The following is a 25,163-nucleotide window of genomic DNA, read 5'->3' on the forward strand; positions in this document are numbered from 1 at the left end:
GCAAATAAGATCCCTGAATCATCATCAGCACCACAAGGCTGGAGACTGTTTTCAAAAATGAGACCAGTGGCATAGTGGTTAAGTTTGCACTTTCCACTTCGGTGGCCTGAGGTGTGCCGGTTCATATCCCAGGTGCAGACCTACACACTGCTTGTCAAACCATGCTATGGCAGATGTCCCACATATAAAAAAGCAGAGGAAGATGGGCACGGATGTTAGCTCAGGACCAGTCTTCCTCCAGCAAAAGGAGGAGGACTGGTGGCAGATGTTAGCTCAGGGCTAATCTTCCTCAGGAAAAGAATAAATAAATAAATAAGCCAGTAAATTCTACATTCTGGTAAGGTGAATGTTAACTTCAGATAACATTATAAAACAAATTATTAAAGGTTTGATTTGTGAATAGCTAGAAGAAGATGTAGTGATCTCTAAGACTAGGATGGATGAGATAACAAGACACGTCACAGAGTAATTTTGTTTCTTTTTTTGATGTTTAGAAGACTGCCAGATCAGGAAAATACACCTGATGTATTGTGAGTTAACTAGGTATTTGTAAAGAATTTTACAATCCCTTTGTGAACTTCCTGACAGCAAAACTAAACATAAGCTAGTGCAGTTAGCTAAATTAGCAACTGAACAACCACACCAGTATACTACTTAATGCAATGTGGTTTACCTGGAGGGAGGTTTCTGGTGGTATGCTATAAGGCCAAGATAAAGTTACTGGGGCATGTCCTCTAGCTTTGCGGATGACATGAAGTTGCAAAGGACAGCAAAAATACTGGATAACAAAACAAGGATCCAAAAAGACCTGACAGCTAACAAGAAGAAACTTAAGAAAGGTAAATGTTAAGATTCTATACTGGATTCCAAAACAACTATATAAGTACAGAATAAGAGAGAAAAGACTCATCTGTAGAGTGTGTTTAAAGAACTAAGGGATCTTAATTTTAGTATTACTTTAGTATACTAAACTTACATAGATTTAAGCTGCATTAATAGAACCATAATATAGACAACTAACGAGAAGACATTCTCACTTTGCTCTGCAAATGCGAGACCACATTTGGAGTATAGATTTTGAGTACCATCCTTTAAAAAGTATAACACAAAGTATAACTCCTGATGAAGAGAAGAAATTCAAATCATGTCTTATGGATAAGGGAACTGAGGGTGTTGAGTCTGGGGGAAAAAAGGAAATCTGAGGGTTATGATGAGAAAAAGGTAGAGGTGAATGTTACTCAATAACAATCATAGAGGGTTGTTTTGAGGATTAAGTAAGTTTAAACATATAAAGTACTTAGAACAGTACCTATCACCTAGTAAACTCTCGATAAATATTATTCTATTTATCAGTAAGTTACCCTATGACTAGTGAATTTTTTAAGTTGTCTGCTTAAGAGGTATTCCGCTGGGGCTGGCCCCGAGGCCGAGTGGGTAAGTTCGCGTGCTCCGCCGCAGCGGCCCAGGGTTTCTCCGGTTCAGGTCCTGGGCGCGGATGTGGCACCACTCATCGGACCACGTTGAGGTGGCGTCCCATGTACTACAACTAGAAGGACCCACAACTAAAATATACAACTATATACTGGGGACTTGGGGAGAAAAAGCAGAAAGAAAAAGCAAAAAAAGATTTGCAACAGTTGTTAGCTCAGGTGCCAATCTTTAAAAAAAAAAAAAAAAGAGGTATTCTGCTTTCTATGTTGCATCATCTCTCACTACTAGGTAAGAAATCCACTTTACACCACTCGCATCCTGGGCCACACAAAGTATTGCACAATTGTTGATTCTCAAATCAACTTAATGAGTTATTAGATTCATTTTTAGTATAAATAGGAATCACAGTAGTAGATCTTTGTATTAAACTAATTTTTGTGTATCTAATTCCAGACTGATAAATTACCATTAATATATGATATGAAAGCATGATACAATAATGATTTTTAAATATACATACACATACGAGACATATCCAGATATGCAGGACAGTATAATTTAGGAGACTGGGCTCTGGAATCAGGCTCTTAAGGTTACCATATTGTCTGTACTATTTAACAGCAATGTGACCTTGGGAAATGATCTTAAAGTCTCAGTTTTCTCATCTGTAAAATAGAGACAAAACAGTACACATAAGCACTCAATAACTGTTAGATGCTATTTATCATCATCATTATTATCCTTAAAAAGACTTGGTTTTCGTGAGCAAAACCGATGTGACTTCCTTCTGTGCTCACCAAAAAAGGAATGAAGCTTATCTACTGTCAAAGGAACAAATAGAACCAGCGTGAGGCCAAAGCCTGACTAATCTGACCAGAAAAGGTACAACGAGCCGCTTTTAAATTTAGACAGTTTCTTACTTACAGACAGTGAAAAGAAGGGCAAGCCAAAGACTAAGCTCCCTGGATCCTTGTCTGACACACCAAAACAAAAGGGGCTGCACGAGGGCAACACAAAGTGGTGAAGACCCAAACTAGCCTGCAATGAGGCAACCGTCTCTCCTGTGAAGCAGGGGGACCCGAAGGCCCCATGCCTCATCACAACCAGGGAGGTGAAGGGGAACTGTCTCATGGCAGACTCCTGGGGTGACAGAAAGGGAAACGGGAGATGGCCTTGTGCAGCTCCTTAAGGGCCTCCCTTCCTCCCATGTTCCAGGAGAATCACAAGGTGTTCCAAGACTCAGGTCAGCTGTGGTCCCCGGTCCCAGCTTTTGCCTCTGTGGACATGCACCAGGTCACCAGGTGCAAGGACGAAACTGTTCCCCTACACTAATACCCTCTATAGTATTTCTCCATTATCTCACTTTCCTATTTCCCCCCAAATAATAAAAATTATCAAAGTTTTAAAAACCACTCAAAGAAAGGATATGGGTAACAATGACTTTATAAAAGAATACCCATTCATATCTATCGTTGTACTGCATACAAATGACATGGTGTTCATTTCCTTTAAGAACTACTGAGAATAAAGTTTAAGTAAAGAGATATACTTTTAATGCTTAACCAAATTCAACTAAAAACTTCGCAAGAGCAAGGTAAAAATAAGGAACTTAAAATGCATTACACTGGAGGTTTGCCATAAAACCCTTCTTAAAATCTTTAATTTGACCCCTTTCCTCTCTTCAAGGAATCTGACTTAAGAGACATTCACAGAACTTTAACTTTTTCAAACAGAGAGCTTTAAAACAATGGTTCTCAAAATAGGATCCTTGTGCCAACAGCATCAGCATCACCTGGGACCTGCAAAAGCAAACTCTTGTGCCCAACCACACATTTAAGGAACTAGAAACGACACAGAGGGGACGGGGCAGCAACCTGTGCTCTAAGCCCTCCAGGCAACTCTTCCGCACGCCCATCCTTGAGGCCACTTAAAATAGTTCCAGCACAAGTGTGACTGCTTAAAAATTACTGCAAATGTTAACTGTAACTTGTTCAAAATTATGAATTACAACTGTGACTGCTTGGTTCTCAGCTATTTACACATAAATGGCTAAAAATAAACACTAATTTCTAATTTTCAAAACCTAACCTTTGTCAGTTTTACACTGACAGTTTCATTTATCTCAGTAACAACCCTGCGCAGAGGAAGGGCAAGTGCCACAGAAAACAGGAAAGAACAGTAAGTAAAGTATGAGTTTTAGAGCAGAGGGATCTGGTTCTACTCCACATGTAACTACTTAGTAACTGTAGGACTTTGGGCAAATTACTGATTCTAAACTTGAACATTCTCATTTATAAAATTTGTTGTGGATTAAATTCAGTGTTTGGTTTGGAGAAACAAACCAACGGAGAATAGAAACTACAGAAACAGGGCCCAGCCCCGTGGCCTAGTGGTTAAGTTGGCATGCTCCACTTCAGCGGCCCAGGGTTTCCCAGTTTAGATCCTGGGCGCGGACATGGCACCGCTCATCAGGCCACGCTGAGCTGGCATCCCACATAGCAGAGCCAGAAGGACCACAACTACTACAATACACAGCTATGTACTGGGGGGCTTTGGGGAGAAGAAGAAAGAAAGAAAGAAGGAAAAGAAGATCGGCAACAGATGTTAGCCCAGGTGCCAATCTTTAAAAAAACCCTACAGAAATAGATAATTTAACACATGCAAACTTAGTTTATGATAAAGGCAGCATCTCAAAATCAGTGAGGAAAAGAAGGACTTCTAAATAAGCACACTGGGAAAACTGAATAGCCACATAAAAATAGATAAAATTAGGTCCCTTCCACATATCTGCATCAGAATAAATTCCTAATGGATCAGAGGTACAAACGTAAAAAATGAAATCATACAAGTACTAGAATAAAACGAGAATTCCTATATAACCCGAGATTAGAGAACAGTTTCCGAACTACAACACAAACCCAAAAGCAATTAAGTGGAAAGAGAGACCAAACTGATGACATTAAAAAACTCTGAATAGCTAAAGAAATCATAAGCAAAGAACAAATATAAATGAGATTAAGAAAAATATTTGCAATATATAAAAAACACATTATCAGTAATATATAAAACATTTCTAAAATACTCTAGCCCTGAAGAAAAAACAGGCTAAAGAAATGACTAGACGGCTAAAAATTGCAAATGGTTCTTAACTAAAGGAAAAACTGCTCATTTGATTATAATCAAATAAATTAAAACTACCTGGAGCTAACAGTCCTTTCTTGACAATACACTCCGTTGGTGAGGCTGTGAGAAACAGGCACTCTCACATGTCGTTGTGGGGATGTTCAATGACGTAAGACCTCTGGAGGTAAATCTGGAAATTCTAGCAAAATTACATTTGCATTTAGCCTTCAACCCAACAATCCTACTTCTAAGAATTTATCCAAAAAATACACTGGCAAAAAATATATGAAGACATTGCAGAAGGCTAGTAATTGCAGGTTTATTTGTAAAAGCAAAAGAATAATACTTTATGCTTCTTACTTTCACACTTGAGAGACCAAGAAGAAACTGATTACAAATTTTAAAACAACTCTAATGCCCACCAAAAAGAACGGGTGAAAAAAACAGGCACATCCTCACAATGGAGTGCTATGCAGCTGTGAAAAGGAATGAGGAATCTGTATATGCTACTCTGCAGGGATGTCCTCGATCCCAGCAAGAAGAGAAAGTGTGCACAGCATGTCATCGTTTATCTAAGAAAGCGCAGGTTACACATAGACACATGCACTTATATTTAAAAAAAGGAAATATTAAATAATATATTTTTTAAGAGGTTCCCTATAGGAGGAGGGAAAAACATGGAGGGGAGAGAGACAGAAGCAAGATATCTTTGAACATATTCTGTTTTGTAAATTTGACTACAGAACCAGGAAAGTATCTTACACAATTATAAAGCAAAACTAAATCTTAGAAACACAACCCATAAGAAATTTGAAAATAAAGGGAAGCAAAGGAACCCAACGTTCATCTAGTTAGTGGCCTAACCATACCACTCCAAATAACTTTAAAACAGTAATATGATGGTCCACCCCTAGTGGGATATGCCCTCAAAAAAAAACCTTACACATTTTCAGTAATTACGTTGTTAGTAAAGACGTTATTCGTATTCTGAAACTGTTACATGCACATTGTTGCAAATGCATAATTACCTGACATTCGTAATTGTATCAGCCCTAGGGTCATTGTGATCTGGGATTCTCAGTAAGACGAAGACATTAAATATAAACCTTGCAGTGTGATTTTGAATCAGAAGTATCAGAATAAATATATAGGGGCTGGCCTGGTGGCATTCTGGTTAAGTTTGTGCACTCCGCTTTGGTGGCCAGGGGTTTGTCGGTTCAGATCCTGGGTGCAGACATACACACAGCTCATCAGGCCATGGTGTGGCAGCATCCCACATAGAAGAATTAGAAGGACCTGCAACTAGAATATAAAACTATGTACTGCGGTTTTGGGGAGAGAGAAAAAAAAGAGCAAGATTGGCAACAGATGTTAGCTCAGGGCCAATCTTCCTCACCAAAAAGCATACCTTAAAAAAAAAGAAGAAGAAATATATATAGAAACAACATTATTTATATATAGTCACGCACAACACAATGACGTTTCAGTCAACAACCAAACAAATATATGATGGTGGTCTCATAAGATTAGTGCCATATATCCTAGGTGTATAGTAGACTATACCATCTAGGTTTGTGAAAGTACACTCCTTGACGTTCACACAACAACGAACTCATCTAATGACACATTTCTTAGAATGCATCCAGGTTGTTAAGTGATGTATGACTGTATACTAATACATAATTTATGTATAAAACATGTAAAATACATATAAGGGATACACAAATGTATAAAATATATAATAATATTTTAAGGAAAAAAAAATTATATTTCCTAGCTCTGTCTACTGAAAAGGGCTATAAATTATCAGCAACCCCATAACAAAAAGCACTCTTGGCACTCAGATGTGGTCCCAAAATATCATTTCCCTCCAAGGAAACAGAACTCCTTGGACAAATGGCTGATTCCAGACCTAGGGCAGAAAACGTCAAGATAAATTTAGAATCTTTACATACTAGGTAGCAAGTAAGCCATCACTGATGACTAAGGTCATAAAAAACTTAGGAGTCAAACTGAAGAGGCTCTTACTTGTCCAAGATAGGACAAGCTCATCATCAGTAATAATAAGTGCAATTCATTAAAACACAGCAGATATGCTTAAATCCATGAGTTCACAAAAAAATTAAATTAAAAATGTTTTTTCCTTCTTCTCCCCAAAGCCCCTCACAGTACACAGTTGTGTATTTTTAGCTGTGGGTCCTTCTGGTTGTGCTATGTGGGATGCCGCCTCAGCATGGCTTGATGAGTGGTGCCATGTCCGCGCCCAGGATGCAAACCGGTGAAACCCCGGGCCACCAAAGCAGAGCACACAAACTCAACCAGTTGGCCATGGAGCTGGCCCCTAGAATTTTTTACAAGTCCTACTTGATCATCACTGGAGGATGCTGATGAAGTAACTCATTATTTGAAACCTAGTAAATAAAGGGTAAGAATCAAGCATTTATCGTGCCTTCCCTATACTAAGTGTACCACTGGGTTACCAAATAGATGAGGGAAAGTTTCCCTTTATAAAAGTACCCCAGTTAATAAATAAAGAAGGAACGATAGATTACCATTTTGCAATCTTAATGAACTGACGGAGGTAGGCATTGATTATGAAGTGCTGCTAACATCACGAAGAGACAAGTAGACAGCAGGGCCCTCTGACGGAAGACGATAACACCACCGATGAATATTCTTGCACCTGCCCACCCCAAACACTAAAATCAAACATGTAGTCAACGTCCAGATCCAACTATTAAATTACAAGAAATAGAGAGAATAGAAAAAGCATATAAAACTACAACAGAAGGATGCAATCAGCAAAAAATCTTGACTGTGAGAAATCTTACAGAATAAATACATAGATACTTCAACAAATAAACGGAAAGAAGTAAGACAATGAACCTACAGATTAAAATAAACTTAAGAAGGGGCCGGCCTGGTGGGGCAGCAGTTAAGTTCACACATTCCACTTTGGTGGCCCAGGGTTCGCCAGTTCAGATCCCGGGTGTGGACATGGCACCGCTTGGCACACCATGCTGTGGTAGGCGTCCCACATATAAAGTAGAGGAAGATGGGCACAGATGTTAGCTCAGGGCCAGTCTTCCTCAGCAAAAAGAGGAGGATTGGCAGCAGATGTTAGCTCAGGGCTAATGTTCCTCAAAAAAATAAATAAACTTAAGAGACATATCAACCAAATACAACCTGTGAACCATGGAGACACATGAGCACACATGCATACACACACACACAGGAGACATTTAGGAGACAACTGGAAATTTGCACACTGACTGGATTATGCATTCTGTTAACTAATCACTGTTATTTTTTGTTGCTGAACAGTGAAATTGTAGTTATGTTTTTAAGAGTTTTTATCTTTTACAAATATATACTGAAATATTTATAGATAAAATAACGTGATGTCAGAGATTTGCTTCAAACTAATATAGGATGAGGGGTTGATGGAGACGAAGATGATGTCATGAGATGGTACCTATTGAAGCCGGGTAATACGGACATGAGGGTTCTTCATATTGTTCTACTTTTGAACGTTTATGAAATTTAGCATAGAAAAAAAAAGAATATATAGATGAGGCACTAAACTTGGCATAAGACTGCCAGATGAGGAATCTGAAGTTCAGAGAGTTTAAATAAATTAACAAAATCACACAATTAGTAAGAGACATTACTGGGACGATGTTTTCTTAATCTTAGAACAATGTTCTCTACACAATACACTCAAAAAATTAGAATGCTGAACAGTGTTGACCAGCTTAAAATATTTACTGAACCAATTTATAATTGCTGCCACTCCCAACAAGACTAAATTATTCTATAAAGAGCATCCAAAACACCTTTGTTTGGTTGTCATAATGCACCAGTTACTGTTCTAAGCTTTTTACATGTGTTAACTCCCTTCATCAGCAGAGTAACACCTTGAGATAGAGACTGTTATTATTCTTCTGCATACTGCACAGATGCAGAAATCTGAGGCACAGAAAAATTAAGCCCAAAGCAAGATTTAAACCTTGGCACTCTTTCTCCTGAGTTCTTAAATACTAATTTATACTGCCTCACTTATAAGCTCATAATTTCTTAATCTTATTAAAGTTTTAACTTAAACAAGAAACTAAAAAGGTGCAGAAGAGAAACCCAAATAGGATAGATCACATGCATATACACATATATAAGATATATACACACACTATGTGGGTCAGATACAACAGCTGATCAGGGCTTCAAAACAACATAGACAGGGATCCACGGAACAAGCACTCCCTTCTGTTATTTACATGCTAGCAGGGTGGATCCTTCTTTCCCACATCCTTACCATACTCTTTGTTTTTAACTTTGGTGCCAGAAAACAAACACTCAGGAGTACTCTAAATCCAGGTAACTGGATTAGTCAATATTGAATAAATGGTATCCATTTGAAAATAGTATTGTATTTCACTTCTAATCACATTCATTTGTTACATAAACATCCACAATATAAAGATAATGTAGAATAAAATTAAAATAAAATCAAACTTTCCATAGTCTGCAGCGGCTTCACAATTTCAGGTTCCTAAACGAAGCTACGAAAGGTCAAGCTGTGAGCTTAGGGACTACTTAATTGACACCTAAGCTACAAAACACTGGTGCTGAAATCAGCTGGGAGGCAATTATCTGCTACAATGAGAGCAAATGGTGAACAGAAAGGAGGGCTGTTTTTAAAAAAATCCAAACACTTGTATACTTTTCTCTAAAATGCGTGATTTATGAAATGAGGAGAATATTTTATCCTATCAGCTCTTTTCCTAAATTTTTCTTTCCCACAGTTCAACTCTCATCACAGAAGAATTCAACTAAGGATGGCATATAATTCTCTCAGTGAGCCTATGGAAGAACCTTTCACTGAGATTAACTTTCATTATATCTGGAGAAACAAAAGTAAAATTAGAAGGCTATTAGAATACGAATCATATCATGGGTTCAAAAATAACACAGAAGCAAGCAAGTCCCCAAAGCCATTATTACAGCCAGTAAAAGCTCTCAGTTATATAATAACACGTCCACTGAAAAACTGACTGCAATGGATGTGAAATCCTGCTAACTTATACGGATTACTGCTTAAAATGCAACAAAAACTGGATTTTTGTTTAAAATTATAGTTTTGACTCAGAAATGCACAATGGCTCAGGAACACAAACCTAAGTAAATGAAAACATATCACTGATATACTTTAAGAAAACCTGTTCATATCCCACATGTATAAAAATAAGCTCACAATTTCGTCACCATGTTAAAGTTTTGACTGAAACAAGAAACTAAAAAGGTTCAGAACAGAAACCCCAAAAAGATCAAGATACATAATCAAATAATACATAATAAAAGATATGAATGATTAATAATGAAAAATCTAATTTTATCCTGTAGTTTCAACACTCTCCCCCAATAAAATTTTCCCAAAGCTCTAAGCAGCTAAGTTAATGAATTTGAATTTTACTTTCCTTCTTTATCCAATTACTTTCCAATGGAAACATCCATAAAATGTGCCAGAGCACAAACGTAGAAGATGTAACCTCAAAAAATGGTTGAGGATTAAATGAGTTAATATTCATTCTGTACCTAAAACAGTGTATGGCACACAGCACACACTCAATAAATAGTAGTAGTAGTATAATTATTTGCTAATATTAATAGCACCTTCATTGGCATAGCATTTCTTCACAGTAACTCTCAAACTATACAAATTCTTTTTTTTTTTTTTTGAGGAAGATTAGCCCTGAGCTAACTACTGCTAATCCTCCTCTTTTTGCTGAGGAAGACTGGCCCTGAGCTAACATCCGTGCCCATCTTCCTCTACTTCATATGTGGGATGCCTGCCACAGCATGCTGTGCCAAGCGGTGCCATGTCCGCACCTGGGATCCGAACTGGCGAACCCCGGGCCGCAGAGAAGCGGAACGTGCCCACTTAACCGCTGGGCCACTGGGCCAGCCCCTCAAACTATAGAAATTCTTAATAGTTTACTGAATTCACACCGATTCCCAATATTCCTGGATGTCTGTAAAATTTGAGTAAGAACACGGGAAACCCTACAATAGTTCATCCAATCAATTAGTATCTTAGCTCTGTGGAAATAAAGGATGTTTTTGGGTCAATTGGGTTTATCTTGCTTAAGTTCAGCTCAAAAAAAATCAAGGTATGTATTACAAATACTCCTGCAGTCCATTAATTTAACTAAACTTTTTTGAAATTATTTCTACATATTTTTAACTTGTTTTACCTGAATTTGCTATTTCCAACGTATCCTTAATTAGCCCCGTTCAACTTTCAGAGATGTACTATCAATATACCTAGCAACGTATTCCACTATTTTGGAATTTGATTAAAATACTTTTATCCTCCCTTTATCAATGATTAAATATAAAAGGCTTTTTTTCAGTTGGCTTTCAAAAAAATTTTTTTGAGGTAACATTGGTTTATAACATTATATAAATTTCAGACGTGCATTATTATACTTTGACTTCCGTATAGACTATATTGTGTCACCACCAAAGTCTAATTACCATCCGTCACCATACACATGTTCCCCTTTACCCATTTCACCCTTCCCCTTTCCCTTCTGGTAACAAACAATCTGTTCGCAGTATCTATGTGTTTGTTGTCAAAAGGCTTTACTAGTCAATACACAATTCCCAGAATTCCCTGGATTCCAAGATTTTTTAAAAACCTGCTTTGTAAAGGAAATAAGCAGAATACACATTAAAAGTATATGCAAGATTTATCTTTCACAAATAACCCTAAAAGATAAATAGTAAGATGTGCGATGCTGATAAAGTCCTATTTTCTAAACATCGACCATAGAGACTAATCTATCTTCCAAGTCTTCATCAAGGAAATTAAATGTAACAGATATAAAATAAGTTGCAATCTATAACATAGTGATCTACAGGACCGAGAAAAGGAGCCAAAATGAAGACTCACATTGCTTTATTCCAAGGAAAAGAACATGATAACTGGTTGGTTTCAGTATCCTAGCCCCTTCAAAAGTATTCGCTCTAGAGAGAAGGGGTAATTCTTAAGCTTCTACCATAACTTTGATGATGAAAGATCACTCAAAACTTTCCAGGTTCCCTTTCTTGACTCCATGATCCCCACACAACCTCTCCTTATTAACCTGGCTTCCCCAGTTCTTGGATACAAAGAGTGCACTGGATTTTCAACCTGAAAATTCTGATCACTGGAAAGGGATATCTTTTATTTCAACATAAACTGGCATTCTAATGTGTACATTCTAATGTGTACATCATTCTCTTATTTAGTTTAGTTTGAATTGGGATGCTGAAGTCTGAGCGCACGAGAAAAAGTATAAATTTGAGCTTCTTTCATTGGAAATCACACATTCCTTCTCATTGACAACTCCTACAATCATCTCTTGGTTTTCACTCCCTGCCCTTACTCTGCTCCCGAAATAAAAAGTGAAAAAGTGGTTTGTTTTTTTTTTTGGTCTAGTGAAAAATAGCCAAACTAAATTTAGGCAGGTTCATTTAAACACCAAAATGACTAATCAAAATGAAAGTAACAACCTAGAACTTAAACCAAAACATAAGAATGCATGTTTACATAAGCTCCGTTTACATTTACTCTACTTGCAAAAGAAAGAAAAAAAACCCCCTGATATTCAAATTGTGCTTTAAGACAACATCCAGACATTAGTTTTGAGCTTGCATTATCCAGTAACATTATTTATAAAGTGGTTTGACATATGTGACTCAATTATTCTAAGACATCCCATGTGGTACAGAGTAGGGTAGGAACACTCGCATTTAAAGTGCATAAACTGGAGACTTGAAATGATAACTCAGACTTCTCACTGGGTCATCCAAAAGTAACTGTTACTCCATTAAAAAAAAATTCTCTGCCAACTCCAAAACATCCAACCTCACACCAGACACTCCAGTTCTTCAATTGAGTCCGCTCAAGTTTCATTTACAAGGAGAAAACGCTCACCAAATTCACAGTTGGCCCAAGACAAAGAAATGTCTATTTATCAGCCCGAAATCTACAGGGCAGAATACTCTTAGGACCGTGATGCCAAGAACTGGCGCCGCAACTGAAATCGTGTTTGCAGTCTCCGTTTCCAGGAGACTGGAAGGCTGCAGAGCCGCGCGAGGATCCTGCGGGGAGGCCGGGGCGGCGGAGGGCGCGGAGGGGGCAGGGGCGAGTCCCAGCGGGAACCGCATCAGGAGACAAAACGCGCAAGGGAGAGGCGCTCGCCTCCGGGGGAAAGCACGCATCTCCAGATTAAGTGCGTTTTCAGAGAGGACTTAAAGAGATGAGGGCAAGGAAAAATGACAGAAAACCATTAACCCTCCACGGCCGGAGGTAAGCGAAGTAGGAAAAGGGGGTAGAGGGACGGCGGGGAGAGGAAGGGCCCCAAAGACCAGAATTTGAAAGAAAGTACCCGAGCCCCGAGCTCGGCCTCGGTGAGACCTCGTGCCCGGTCGGCGGACGGCAGGCGGAGGACCGCACTCGCTCAGGGCTGCGAAGCGCCGCGTCCGCCGCTATAACGAGCCCTGCACAAGAAGATGTCGCCGCTCTCCCCGCCCGCTCCCGGGCATCTCTGGACCTCTCCCTCCAGCGGCACGCAGCCACAGCTCTGCAAAGCCGGCGCCGCAGGACCACAGCAAAAGGAAAATACCTGAGTCCCGGGAAGCACGCCGGCCGCGACAGGAGGAGGAGCCGTGGACAACTGGAGCCCGGCCGGGATCCTCGCTCGCCTCTAGCCAAACCCCAATTCTTACAGCTGGGGCGGGGAACTTCCGCCCTGAGCGGGCAGCGCGTCACTTCCGGCCGATGCCCTCACCTTTCCTCGCCCGCTCCGCGCCAGATGCGCTAGCTACGTTCGCTACGTTCTCACTTCCTCTTCCAGGAGCCTTCAGCCTACTCTCAACACCTGACGTGGACTACACGACCCAGCGTGCACCACCGCAGGTTGATTTCCGGGTCAAGGGGTCGGCGCTGGGTCCATCTCCATGGAAGCGATCGGTTTGGTCACGTGGTGCCCCTAGTTACGCCTGGCGGCAGCTGCGGGGTCTGGGGCCCAAGCGGGGGCCATTTTGCCGAAGGCAGCCTCGCGGAGTCGGGGACGGCCTGGCAGCTGGCTGGGGGTGCTCCTTTTCCTCCTCTGCACTAGGGGCTTGGAGAGGAACGGGAAGGCTGGGCTCATCGAGCCCTTGGGAGACGATGGTTTCCTCCAGCCTCTGCCACCTGACGACCCTCCATGGCGGCTGCGCGCTCCGCGCTGCTCCTGCTGCCTCCCCTGCCAGCCCTCCGTGCCTGTCGCCTCGAGAGCCGCAGTCGACCTTCCGCCCCAGAGACTGATGACAGTCGAGGTGGGGGCACCATGAGAGGCGAGAAAAGCTACTGCTGCCGTGGGGCTGCAGGGGACCACGGCTCCTGCCCCCCGACGCCCTCGCCTCTGGCGTCGACCCTGTTGATGCCCGCGGAGACCATCTCAAGCAGTTGGTCTGGGTCTGGAGGGGGTTCGTCAGGGGGAGACGAAGAGGAGACTCGGCTCCTTCAGCTTCTCCGGGCCGCGCCGGACCCTTCCGAGGCCTTCCAGGCTTTGCAGGCTGCTTTGCCGCGGCGGGGCGGCCGGCTGGGCTTCCCCCGGCGGAAGGAAGCCTTGTATCGGGCCCTGGGCCGAGTGCTCGTGGAAGGAGGCGGTGATGAGAAGCGGCTCTGCCTGCAGCTCCTCTCGGACGTGCTCCGCGGTCAGGGGGAGGCGGGCCAGCTGGAAGAGGCCTTTAGCTTAGCACTTCTGCCTCAACTGGTTGTCTCCTTACGGGAAGAGAATCCAGCCCTGCGGAAGGATGCGCTGCAGATCCTACACATATGTCTGAAACGTAGTTCTGGGCAGGTGCTGAGAACGCTCATACAGCGGGGACTGGAAAGCCCCGATGCCCGGCTGAGGGCTTCCACCGCGCTGCTGTTTCCTGTCTTGCTTACTCCTGAGGATTTGTTGCTCGGCCTGGATCTTACCGAGGTGATAATAGCCCTGGCCCGAAAGCTTGGCGATCAGGAGCTAGAGGAAGAATCTGAGACAGCTTTCTCTGCCCTTCAGCAAATTGGGGAGCGACTTGGCCAAGAGAGGTTTCAATCCTATATCTCTCGCCTGCCGTCTGCGCTGAGGAGACACTACAACCGCCGCCTGGAGTCCCAATTTGGAAGTCAGGTTCCTTATTATCTGGAACTTGAAGCCTCTGGATTTCCTGAAGATCCCCTTCCCTGTGCAGTGACTCTTTCCAACAGCAATCTTAAGTTTGGGATTATTCCTCAGGAGCTGCACTCAAGATTGTTGGATCAGGAAGACTATAAGAGCCGGACTCAGGCCGTTGAGGAATTGAAGCAGGTGATGGGGCGATTTAACCCTAGTTCCACCCCTCATTCTAGTCTCGTCGGTTTCATTAGCTTGCTGTATAATTTGTTAGACGATTCTAACTTCAAAGTAGTCCATGGCACACTTCAGGTCCTTCATTTACTGGTTATTCGCCTCGGAGAGCAGGTACAACAGTTCTTGGGACCAGTTATAGCAGCTTCTGTCAAAGTGCTGGCAGACAACAAGTTGGTGATCAAACAAGAGTACATGAAAATCTTCCTCAAGCTAATGAAGGAAGTAGGTCCTCAACAGGTGCTTTGTTTACTCCTGGACCACCTCAAACATAAGCATTCTAGAGTGAGAGAGGAGGTGGTGAACATTTGCATCTGCTCCCTCCTGACCTATCCCAGTGAGGATTTTGACTTACCCAAACTGTCTTTTGATCTTGCCCCAGCTCTTGTAGACAGCAAACGCAGGGTACGCCAAGCAGCTCTCGAAGCCTTTGCTGTGTTGGCGTCATCAATGGGCTCAGGTAAAACCAGCATCCTTTTCAAAGCTGTGGATACTGTTGAACTGCAAGATAATGGAGATGGAGTGATGAATGCCGTGCAGGCCAGACTGGCTAGGAAAACCCTCCCACGGTTAACAGAACAGGGATTTGTGGAATATGCAATACTCATGCCATCATCTGCCCAGGGCAGGTCAAGCCATTTGGCACATGGAGCAGATACAGACTGGCTTTTGGCTGGTAACAGAACTCAGAGTGCACACTGTCACTGCGGTGACCACACGAGGGAGAGCATGCAAATTTATGGATCTTACAGTCCAACTATCTGTACCCGAAGGGTATTAAGTGCAGGGAAAGGAAAAAGTAAACTACCATGGGAAAATGAGCAGCCTGGAGTCATGGGAGAAAACCAGACCTCCAGTTCCAAGGATATAGAACAGGTATGCATCTTCTTTCATTTCCTTGAGTTGAAACTATAAAAGAATTTAAAATGAAAATATGCCTATAGTGACTTAAGGATGAGGCTGCTTGAGGGTTGTTATGCTGTTTTAAAATCAATTTGAATGCTGCTATGGGTGTCTCTTATAATGGTACAGCTCACATGGGAATGTTTACTAGGCTTCCTGATTGATGGATTTGATTAAATCTGAGGCACCATGTGATACAGACAATACCTGGATTTCAGATTTGGCCCGTCACTTTGGCATAGCAGTTATCTCATTCATAAAACAAAGACTGAATACCTAATAGGTGCCAGATAAAGAGCTAAGTTCTGGGAATGAAAGAGGCTGTCCCGTGAAGTTTAGGGAAGGGTCAGACCTCTTAAGTGCTAAAGTAGAAGTATGGAGAGTCCTGTGGGAATACTGAGAATAGAAAAAAATAATTCCGCTAGAAAAGTCAGAAAAGCTTTCTGAGAAGATATGACATCTGAACTGAGATTTTTTCCCCCAAAGTTTTTATTTTGAAAATTCCAAATCTACAGATAACTTAAAAGAACAGTATAATGAATATCCATGTACTTCATTTATTTTTACCAATTGTTATCATCTTGCCACTTGTGCTCCATATTTGCTGAACCATTTGAAAGTAAGTGCAGATATCTTGACATTTCACTCCTAAACATTTCCACATGTATCTCCTAAAAGTGATGTTCTCCTTTGTAACCATCATACCATTGTCACACCTCGGAATGTCACTAGTAATTCAGTAATAGATGATATTTAGCCTGTATTTAAATTTCTCCGATTGTCCTCAAAATGTGTTTTATAGTATTTGTTTAACTTTTATCATCCGGTATCCAATCAAGGTTCATGTGATTAACGTTTCTTCTATCTAGAACAGTATGCCCACCTGTTTGTTTCTTTGTTTTTTCGTGATGTTGACTTTTTTGAAGACTGAGGTGGCTGTTTTGTAGAATTTCCCATGTTCTTAATTTATCTGATTGTTTCCTTATGATTACATTCAAGGTAAATAGTTTTATCGAAAACCTTACATAGAAGATGTTGCAAACGTCTCATTACATCACGTCATAAGGCTTATAATATCAGGTTGTCCCACTATTGGTGATGCTAAATGTTATCACTTGGCTGAGGTGGTGATAGCCGGATCACTCCATTGTTAAGGTTTATTTTCCTCTTTATAATTAGCACTTGATCTGTAGGATGATAGTTTGAGACCCTATGAATGGCCCACCAACTTTACCCACTGTTCTTAGCATCCACTATCCTTACCTGTATCATTTATTACATTGGGGGCTACCAAAAAGGATAACTTTTAAAAAAAATTGTAACATTTCTTCTATATTTTTTACCTGACATCATTTTTTATTCTATGTGTAATAATTAAGTACCTGAGTATTCCTTTTGATGCCATAATTGTCTCAAATTTGACTAGTGGCTGGCTCCTTTATCCTTTGACATGACTCTTTAGTCTTTGAATAACTTCCTTAACTTAAATATAACGTGATGCCCAGGCTTACCCTGTAGTTTTCTTGCTCCAGACCTGGAAGCAAACCATTTTTTCAAGAGCCCTAGAACTGCTTTTTTTAGTGGAAAATGGAAAAACCAAAGTCTGGGTATAGATGTTCTCATTGCTGTTGCTTACCATTGCGAATTGGCCCTTTCAGTGGCCAGAACCAGGGAGTACCTTTTTTTTAATGAATTCGTGCTGATACTTCCAACTCAAATTCAGCGCTACAGGGTTCTGCCTCACTTTCCTTTGTTCATATTTGTATCTCCCTTTTCCCACAATAAAACCCTGGTTTCCAGCATCAGGCATATTTATTCATATGCTGTATCCTACAATACACAAAAGATAATTAGCATAACAAGTACCTACCTGCTAAAGTTCAAGATTTCAGTTCTTTTTCTGAGTAAAATTATCCCATAGTCAGAGTTCTCTGTTCATACTTTTCTTACATTAATTGTTTTCTGGCTGATTATGATTCCAACAGTGTGATAAAATATGTATAAGAGTTGAATAAGTGTGGATGGGTCCTCGTGAATTTCACACCGAAGGGGTATATGTTCACTGAGTATATGTACACTGAGTTATGAGAGTTATGAGAGGACTTAGCAAATTAATAAGAAAGGGTGCATTTCTGCACATCTGAAACAAGGCATTTGGTGGGAAGTAGCCAATGATGCTAGAAACGTAGGCGAGGGCAGAGTATGGAGATCAATTTTGCAACTCAGGAGTTCGTACTTTTTGCAGTAGATTCAATGGATGGAGGTAAACTGAATGTTCCCTCTTGTTCCTTCTAGTTCCAAAATTTGTCAGTTTTTTGAAATAATTTTCACATTTACATAACCTCGTTATATGGTTATTCTTGTGTATTGTAAACATTACCTGGCAGTGAATGATTTTCTGAAAGCATTGATCTTAACAGTGCTTGTTAGATGTCGTCTAAAATAAAGCGTTAGTGTATTAAAAAGATTCTGGTGCTGGCCAAAGCACTAAGAATCTGAAAATAAGTGCATTTCTGAAATTCCAGTGTAGACATATGTTGCTTTTGAAAGATGCTGTGGTGAAATTAAAACTTGTCCCAGAAATTGTTACACTTTCTTGTTCAGAAATGGTGTGCATCTTGATGGAGGACAGGGATTAAATATTTAGATAGTTTTATGTGTGCAGTTTTTTAAAGTGTATATATATATTTTTTAAATTAATAAACATTTTTTAAAGCAGTTTTAGGTTCACAGCAAATTTGAACAGAGAGAACAGAGATTTCCCATATAGCCCCTGCCCCCACACATGCACAGCTTCCGGCACTGCATCCCTCACCACACTGGTACATTTGTTACAGTTGATGAACCGACACTGACACATCATTATTATGCAAAGTCCATAGTTTTACACTAGGGTTTACTCTTAATGCTGTACATTCTGTCGGTTTGGACAATTATATGCAAGTCCAGTCTCCGCCATTGTCGTATCATACAGAATAGTTTCGCTGCCCTAAAAACTTCTGTGCTCTTCCTATTCGCCCCCCCACCCCCAACTCCCGGCAACCACTGATCTTTTTACTGTCTCCATCGTTTTGCCTTTTCCAGAATGTCACGGCCCCTGGTCTGATTTGTACTGGCTCTGGCCCAGGCTCCGCTTTAACGTTTGCGGTCTACTGTTAATCCGTTATTTTTGTCTTGTCCACATAAAGCATTGATTAGTGACATTAAACAGCAGAGCTTCCAGAAAAACTCATAAGTGTTGTAAATACGTGCTCCTATAGCTCATTTTGAAGATGAACAGACTGGTTTGCTTGGAAGGCTGACTCTTGTAGTGTAGCAGGAGGAGGTAAGGTTACAGAGGGAGGCGGGGGCTGGATTGGCCACCCCTGAATTGCCAGGCTAAAGAGGTTAGCCTGTTATTTTGACCATGATTTGAGACTACAGCATTTGTTTGGGTTTTGTTTTTGTTTTTTTTAAGCAATGTTTTAGGAAAATTAATCACAACAGGAGCAATATATAGATTGTGTGTGTTTGTTTCCTTTTTTTTAGAGAAACTAGAGACTAAAGACTTACAAGATAGACCCACACTTATTGGACTACTTTAGGTGTGAGGATTAGCAGGGTCTTGGGATTAGACTAGAAAGAAAGTGATGGATGTAAGAGAGATTTCAAAGGATTTAGTGACAGAGGAGAGGGAGAGAAAGAGCAATAACTCTAAAATCTGAATGAGGTGACAAAATGCAGAAGAGATTCATGAATACGCATAAGAAGGCCCAAAAAGAGGAAGCTAATTCGGGGAAAAATTAATTTTAGGTGGAGGGAGATAGACTATTCCCGTTGAGTTTGACGACTACTATTCAAGAGACAAAGAGAACTAGAGATATAGATCTTGGAAGCTACATACTGAGAAGAAATTGCTGAACCTGTGGCAATGGTGGGCTCCAGTGAAGGCTCACAGAGCCAGAGCAGAGTGTTGAAGACTCAGCCTTGGCACACAGCCCCGGGGGGAGAAGCAGTGGGAGAGAGAACCAAAGAAGGCAAAGAGAAAGGGCGCCGCAGAGCTGGAAGAGAAGCCAGAAGGGCGAGGTTTGAGGAGTGAAGTGGAGGGCTTCAGGAGCCACGTCAGCACTGGGAAATGCGCGGGAGGCGGAGGGGAATGAAAACTGGAAGGCATCACTTCTTCTTATATATTCAGCCTGCTACTTGTAAAATAATTTTTGAAGGCACTTTTAATTTTATCTTCTTAATTTCCTGTTAAGAATTCTTCTGATTGTAAAAAAGTTATACGTGCTCATTATAGAAAATTTGGAAAATATGAAAAAGCACAAGGAGGAAATTTAAATTTTTCAGCAAGCCCAGTCCTGAGAGAGGTCTGCAGTGAGTGTTTTCTTGCCTGTCCTTCATCTCTCATTTCAGTTGATGTATACAAGTACAGATTCTTTTTCTGCATGACAGCCTCTCCTTTTCACTTACTTTACCATGAACATTTTTTTCTTTAATATCAAATAATTTGTAGTAGGGTGCTTAATGGCTCTTTAATACCAGATCGTATAGTATCATGGTCTATTTAACTGTTCTCTTACTTTTTAGTGTTTAGACTTTTTAGTTCTGTTTTTGTTTCCACTATTTAGTTGATTATTTTTGTGCCCTGACGTATCATGGGCTAATAACCAGATTCCTGTGACATGCTAACTTTGCGTCTCTTTCTGTGTTTTTCTGAGTGTTTTGATGAGTTAGTAGCGTCAAGTAATCAGGCTAGTGGGGTCAGCAGTCCCTAGCTGGCTACCATGGTAGCTGTGTTTCTCTCGGCAGGTTTCTCTGCAGTGTGCTAAGAGTCGTGGCAGTCAGTACCCAGACTGAGAAGTGAGGAGCGTACGTGCTCCATGCGTGCGTACTGACTAGGTCTGTAGCTTTTTCAAGGTCGAGGTTTGCTTTTGAGAAGGTCACTGGGACATGGAAAAGAGTGGTTTTTAGAAGAATGTTTTAGACAGAGACCAAATTTGAAAGTTTATGAGGTGAGTTGAGAAAATGTAGGCGGTAAGCGTTTATTCAGCATCTTTTTGATCATCCGCCACGTGTGAAGCCAGGTGTGTGCTTGTGGACTCCTCTGGAGCACTGCCTGGCTGTCCCCCTTTTTGGTATTTGACACATGAGAGCGATGACTTCTTTCTCCTGAGCGGTGGTGAGCACTGTGATGATAGGGACTGGGTTTTTTTGGTTTTTGTAACAGTATTAACCATACTGCTGTGTCCACAATCAATATCAACAAATATCTGTTAAGTGAAAAAATCTAAGGATGTGACGGTGAAAGAAAAAAGCCAAGTTTGCAAGATATAGCAGGATGAGTTACTGCTGTTGTATTTTTAAATAGGAAACGCCTGTTTTGAAAGAGGCCGAGAAAGGAGCCCTTGTGAATTCAACACGCCTGCTCTGTGTCTTGCCCTGTGATAGATGTTAGATGTGCAGGATACGCATGAGCTGGTCCCTGTAATCATATTCGAGAGAGAAAGGCAAGGAATTAATGTTCTAAATAAAGGCTAAAGGAGTCAAGAACGCAAGTATAGAGAGAGGCTAGCTTGGAAACAGAGCTGAAAAGACTTTTCTGGAACTGAAGGAAAAACAAAAGGAAGATGACTTAGGATACAGGAAAATTTTAAGATAGCAAGAAGGGTGTGTTTTGGGTTTTTTAGGTCAAAAGAATGGAACATATGAGCTCTAGAACAGTGCTTCTCAAACTTTAATTGCATGTGAGTTGCCGCGGGACTGTGTTGAAGTACAGATTCTGATGCGGTCTGTCTGGAATGGGGTCTGAGACCGTGTCTCAAGCTCCTCCTCCTCGGTGTCGCTGGTGCTGCTGGAAAACCACGTTTTGAGAGCAGGGCTCTGATGCGAGGCTTCCACGTTCTGGTAACTAAGAGGCAAGCTGAGCGTGGGAAACAGGATCAGGGATTTGAAGAATGTGGGGAAGATGCAGGATACTTAAAATGACAAATTTAAAGGTAGTAGAAAACCTAAAATGAGTAAATTGCACTAATGTATTTGGTATGAATGTAATCCTAAAAATTGAGATTTTCCTTGGATGTTGGATAGTTTCCAATAAGTAGCTTTTAATTTCTTTTAAAAATATGATTGGCGTGTCTGAATAAATAAACCCTTAGTTTTAAAGCATGTCAAAATCATGAATAATCCTGAAAGCATTTCTAATATCAATGTAGATGTTGGATTGTTTCCAATAAGTAGTCATTAATTTTTTTTAATTTTATTGAGATGCCTCAAGAATTTGAAAAACTATTTTTTTGTTTTTAAAAATTATTTATTCTATTGTAACTGCTAATTATTGTTTGGGGTTTTTTTGTGTGTGTATGGTTTTTTGGTGAGGAAGATTGGCCCTGAGCTAACATCTGTTGCCACTCTTCCTCTTTTTGCTTGAGGAAGATGGTCCATGAGCTGACATCCATGCCAGTTGTCCTCTGCTTTGTATGTGGGACACTGTCACAGCATGGCCTGATGAGCGATGCTAGGTCCACGCCTGGGTTCCGGACCTGCGAGCCCCGGGCCGCCAAAGCAGAACAGGTAAACTTAACCGCTACACCACCCAGCTGGCCCAAAAAAGTTTTATTTTTAATGCTTGTCAAAATCATGAACAACCCAAAAGGATATCTATTCTCAATGTAGATGATCTTTTTAAAAACTGAAAAATAATTTTTAAATAAATTTTTTGGAAAAACCTTAAAAAGGTATTAAATGAGACAAAACATCTCTATTACCTTGTATACATGTTTTTATTTTCCTGTAACTTTTTTTTTTTTTACCTACGGCAGTGTCAGCTATAAATATTAAATATAACCTTACCCAAAGAAACCAAATTTTGTTTCCTCACAGACACAGAAAAAAACTAAGGGGTTACGTAACCAAGAACTGTTTTTTCATTCTCTCCATGAGTACACATTTCATATCCTTTTTATAATGATTGAAGTAGCAAAAATAAACATGTATTTAACAGGATCCAAAGACATTTATGTATTCTTTAACTTGTTTATTTGATGGTTATTCTATAGTGTATAAGAGACAAGGGTAAAATAAAAACATATTTGGCGATTAGTGATTTGTATTTTTATCTTAATTAGAAATTGTTCAGGGTCTTAAGATTTTTTCATTAATTGAATTTTAGTTTAAAATATTAAACTAAGGGTCTGAAAATTACAACATAAGCTAGTATATTAAGCATCGTACGATTTGTGGCATTATAAGAATTGATCCTGGGGCCGCCCCCGTGGCCAAGTGGTTAAGTTCATGCGCTCTGCAGCCCAGGGTTTCACCTGTTTGGATCCTGGGCGCGGACATGGCACCTCTCATCAGGCCCCATTGAGGCGGCATCCCACATGCCACAACTAGAAGGACCTGAAACTAAAAATACACAACTGTGTACCGGGGGGCTTTGGGAGGAAAAAGGAAAAATAAAATCTTTAAAAAGAAAAGAATTGGTCCCTTTTAATAAAGGTATTATCTATTATGAAATTTAATTGAACATATGATTTAACAGTTTTATATTTTGAAAAAGAGTGATGTTAATGTATTCAACCTGTGAAACCAGTAGAAGGAATTTAAGTTAGTTAGGCTTTTCCTGAGAAGATAATTTCAAGTTTGCACAATTATATTAATATTATTTTTACATGGTGATAAATCTAGGCAAAGACAAATAGCTGTTTTTAAATGAGTCTGATTTGTCCAAAGAGCCGTCTTTAAATAGGGTTTTTATGTGAACTCTTACTATACAATTATATACCAGATATTACAACTTTTAAGTTTGTTTAAGAGCATTTTTCTTCCTGTTCTTTAACCTAGTGACTGAGGCCATTAATTAAACTCACACAGCTAGTCTGTGTTTCCCCTCAAATGTACAGCTTTGGAAAGACCCATTTTTTTCTTCTTAAAGAGACAGTGCATTTAAATCATAAGAAGTAAAAGAAATCTTAGAAATCTTTGGGTTTTACTTAGTTTACTGTGAGATAAGCACTTAACCTGTTAATAATGATTTTTATAAGCCAATTAGAACAGGAGCTTGTTCCAGTTGATTTTGTTCTGATTGATTAATACTGTCTATAAATAGACAAGATATACCAAATTGTTTGCTCAAAAAATATTTCATATTTATCATGTGGAAAAATTTTACCTTATGTATAACTTAGAGGCTCTAATTATAATGCAGCAGAAGCAGGTGCCAGTCTATTAAGAATGTTGAGTAGCTGAGGAAACAATAGCATAAAATTGAACACCATTAAATTGATTAGGTCCATCAAGGAAGCATCATTGCTGTGTGCTGGTTTAAGTATATTTCTACAAATTCTTTGCAATCCTTCCCTTGAAGAGCTGGAGTCCAGTTCCCCTCTCCTTGAATGTGTCTGGACTTAATGACTCACTTCTAACAGATAAAATAAAAATAATGGTGTGTGACTTCAGAAACTAGTTGTAAAAAGGCACTGCAGGGGCTGGTCCAGTGGCGTAGTGGTTAAGTTTGCACGCTTTGCTTAGCGGCCCGGGGTTCACGGGCTCGGATCTGGGCACGGACCTACACACTGCTCATCAAGCCATGCTGTGGCAGTGTCCCACATACAAAATAGAGGAAGATTGGCAACAGATGTTAGTTCAGGGACACTCTTCCTCAAGCAAAAAGAGGAAGATTGGCAACAGATGTTAGCTCAGGGCCAGTCTTCCTCACACACACACACACACACACACATGCAAAGGCACTGCAGCTTCCACTTTGGTTGCTGTCTTTCTCAGAGGAAGCCAGCTGCCATGTCATGACCAGCCCTCTGGAGAGGCCCAGACAGCAAGGAACTGAGGCCTTGTGCCAGTAGCCCCCTGAATGAACTCCAGCGATCCTCCAGTCTGCTAGGCCTTCAGCTGACAGCAGCCTAGCCGTCACCTTGATTGCAGCCTTGGAGATAGTTGAGCCATCCAGTAAAGTCACTTCCAAACTCCTGATCCACAGAAAGAGAGAGAATAATGTTTGTTGTTTTCAGCTGCTAAATTTTGGCATAATTCGTTACACAGAAATAGATAGCTAATGGATTGAGAATTGTGATTTCCAGGAATTTAATGAGACTTTTTTTTTAGTGTCCATATCCTATACAGTAATGGCATTGCATTTCCTTAGTTTTTAAAAGGCTAAACTTGTTTAAATTTGGAGAATTATATATTGTTTTATTTGGCTTTTGGAAACCATCATTTTTCTGAGTTTATCTAATTTATAATTAAATGTTTCATTACAATCCTTTCTTTAGCTTTAGAATTCTAAAGTAA

General features: G+C 40.3%; 2 protein-coding genes across 12 annotated transcripts in view; one reads left to right on the forward strand and one right to left on the reverse strand.

The window, feature by feature from the left end:
• KLHL28 (kelch like family member 28) overlaps positions 1 to 13,359 on the reverse strand; it is a 38,349-nt gene extending 24,990 nt beyond the window's left edge. Inside the window, exons 1-3 of one of the 8 annotated variants that reach the window (XM_008534946.2) lie at positions 13,224 to 13,356; positions 4,630 to 4,753; positions 1,952 to 2,096 (exon numbers count right to left, since the gene is read on the reverse strand). The gene's annotated coding sequence lies outside the window, so the exon portion shown is untranslated. Of the gene's footprint in view, positions 1 to 1,951; positions 2,097 to 4,629; positions 4,754 to 7,106; positions 7,254 to 11,506; positions 11,762 to 12,532; positions 12,665 to 13,223 lie in introns of those variants that run through there. The other 7 variants (XM_070629869.1, XM_070629858.1, XM_070629880.1 and 4 more) reach the window with 7 other exon arrangements.
• A 183-nt stretch (positions 13,360 to 13,542) lies between these two features.
• The window catches only part of TOGARAM1 (TOG array regulator of axonemal microtubules 1), an 84,339-nt gene continuing 72,718 nt past the window's right edge, over positions 13,543 to 25,163 (forward strand). Inside the window, exon 1 of one of the 4 annotated variants that reach the window (XM_008534943.2) lies at positions 13,543 to 15,851. In XM_008534943.2, coding sequence (XP_008533165.2) covers positions 13,806 to 15,851 — 2,046 coding nt within the window. In that variant the 5' untranslated portion in view covers positions 13,543 to 13,805. The remainder of the gene's footprint in view (positions 15,852 to 25,163) is intronic. The other 3 variants (XM_008534942.2, XM_008534941.2, XM_070629829.1) reach the window with 3 other exon arrangements.

This window comes from Equus przewalskii, chromosome 1 (genome assembly GCF_037783145.1).
Source record: "Equus przewalskii isolate Varuska chromosome 1, EquPr2, whole genome shotgun sequence".
NCBI classification, from domain to species: domain Eukaryota; kingdom Metazoa; phylum Chordata; class Mammalia; order Perissodactyla; family Equidae; genus Equus; species Equus przewalskii.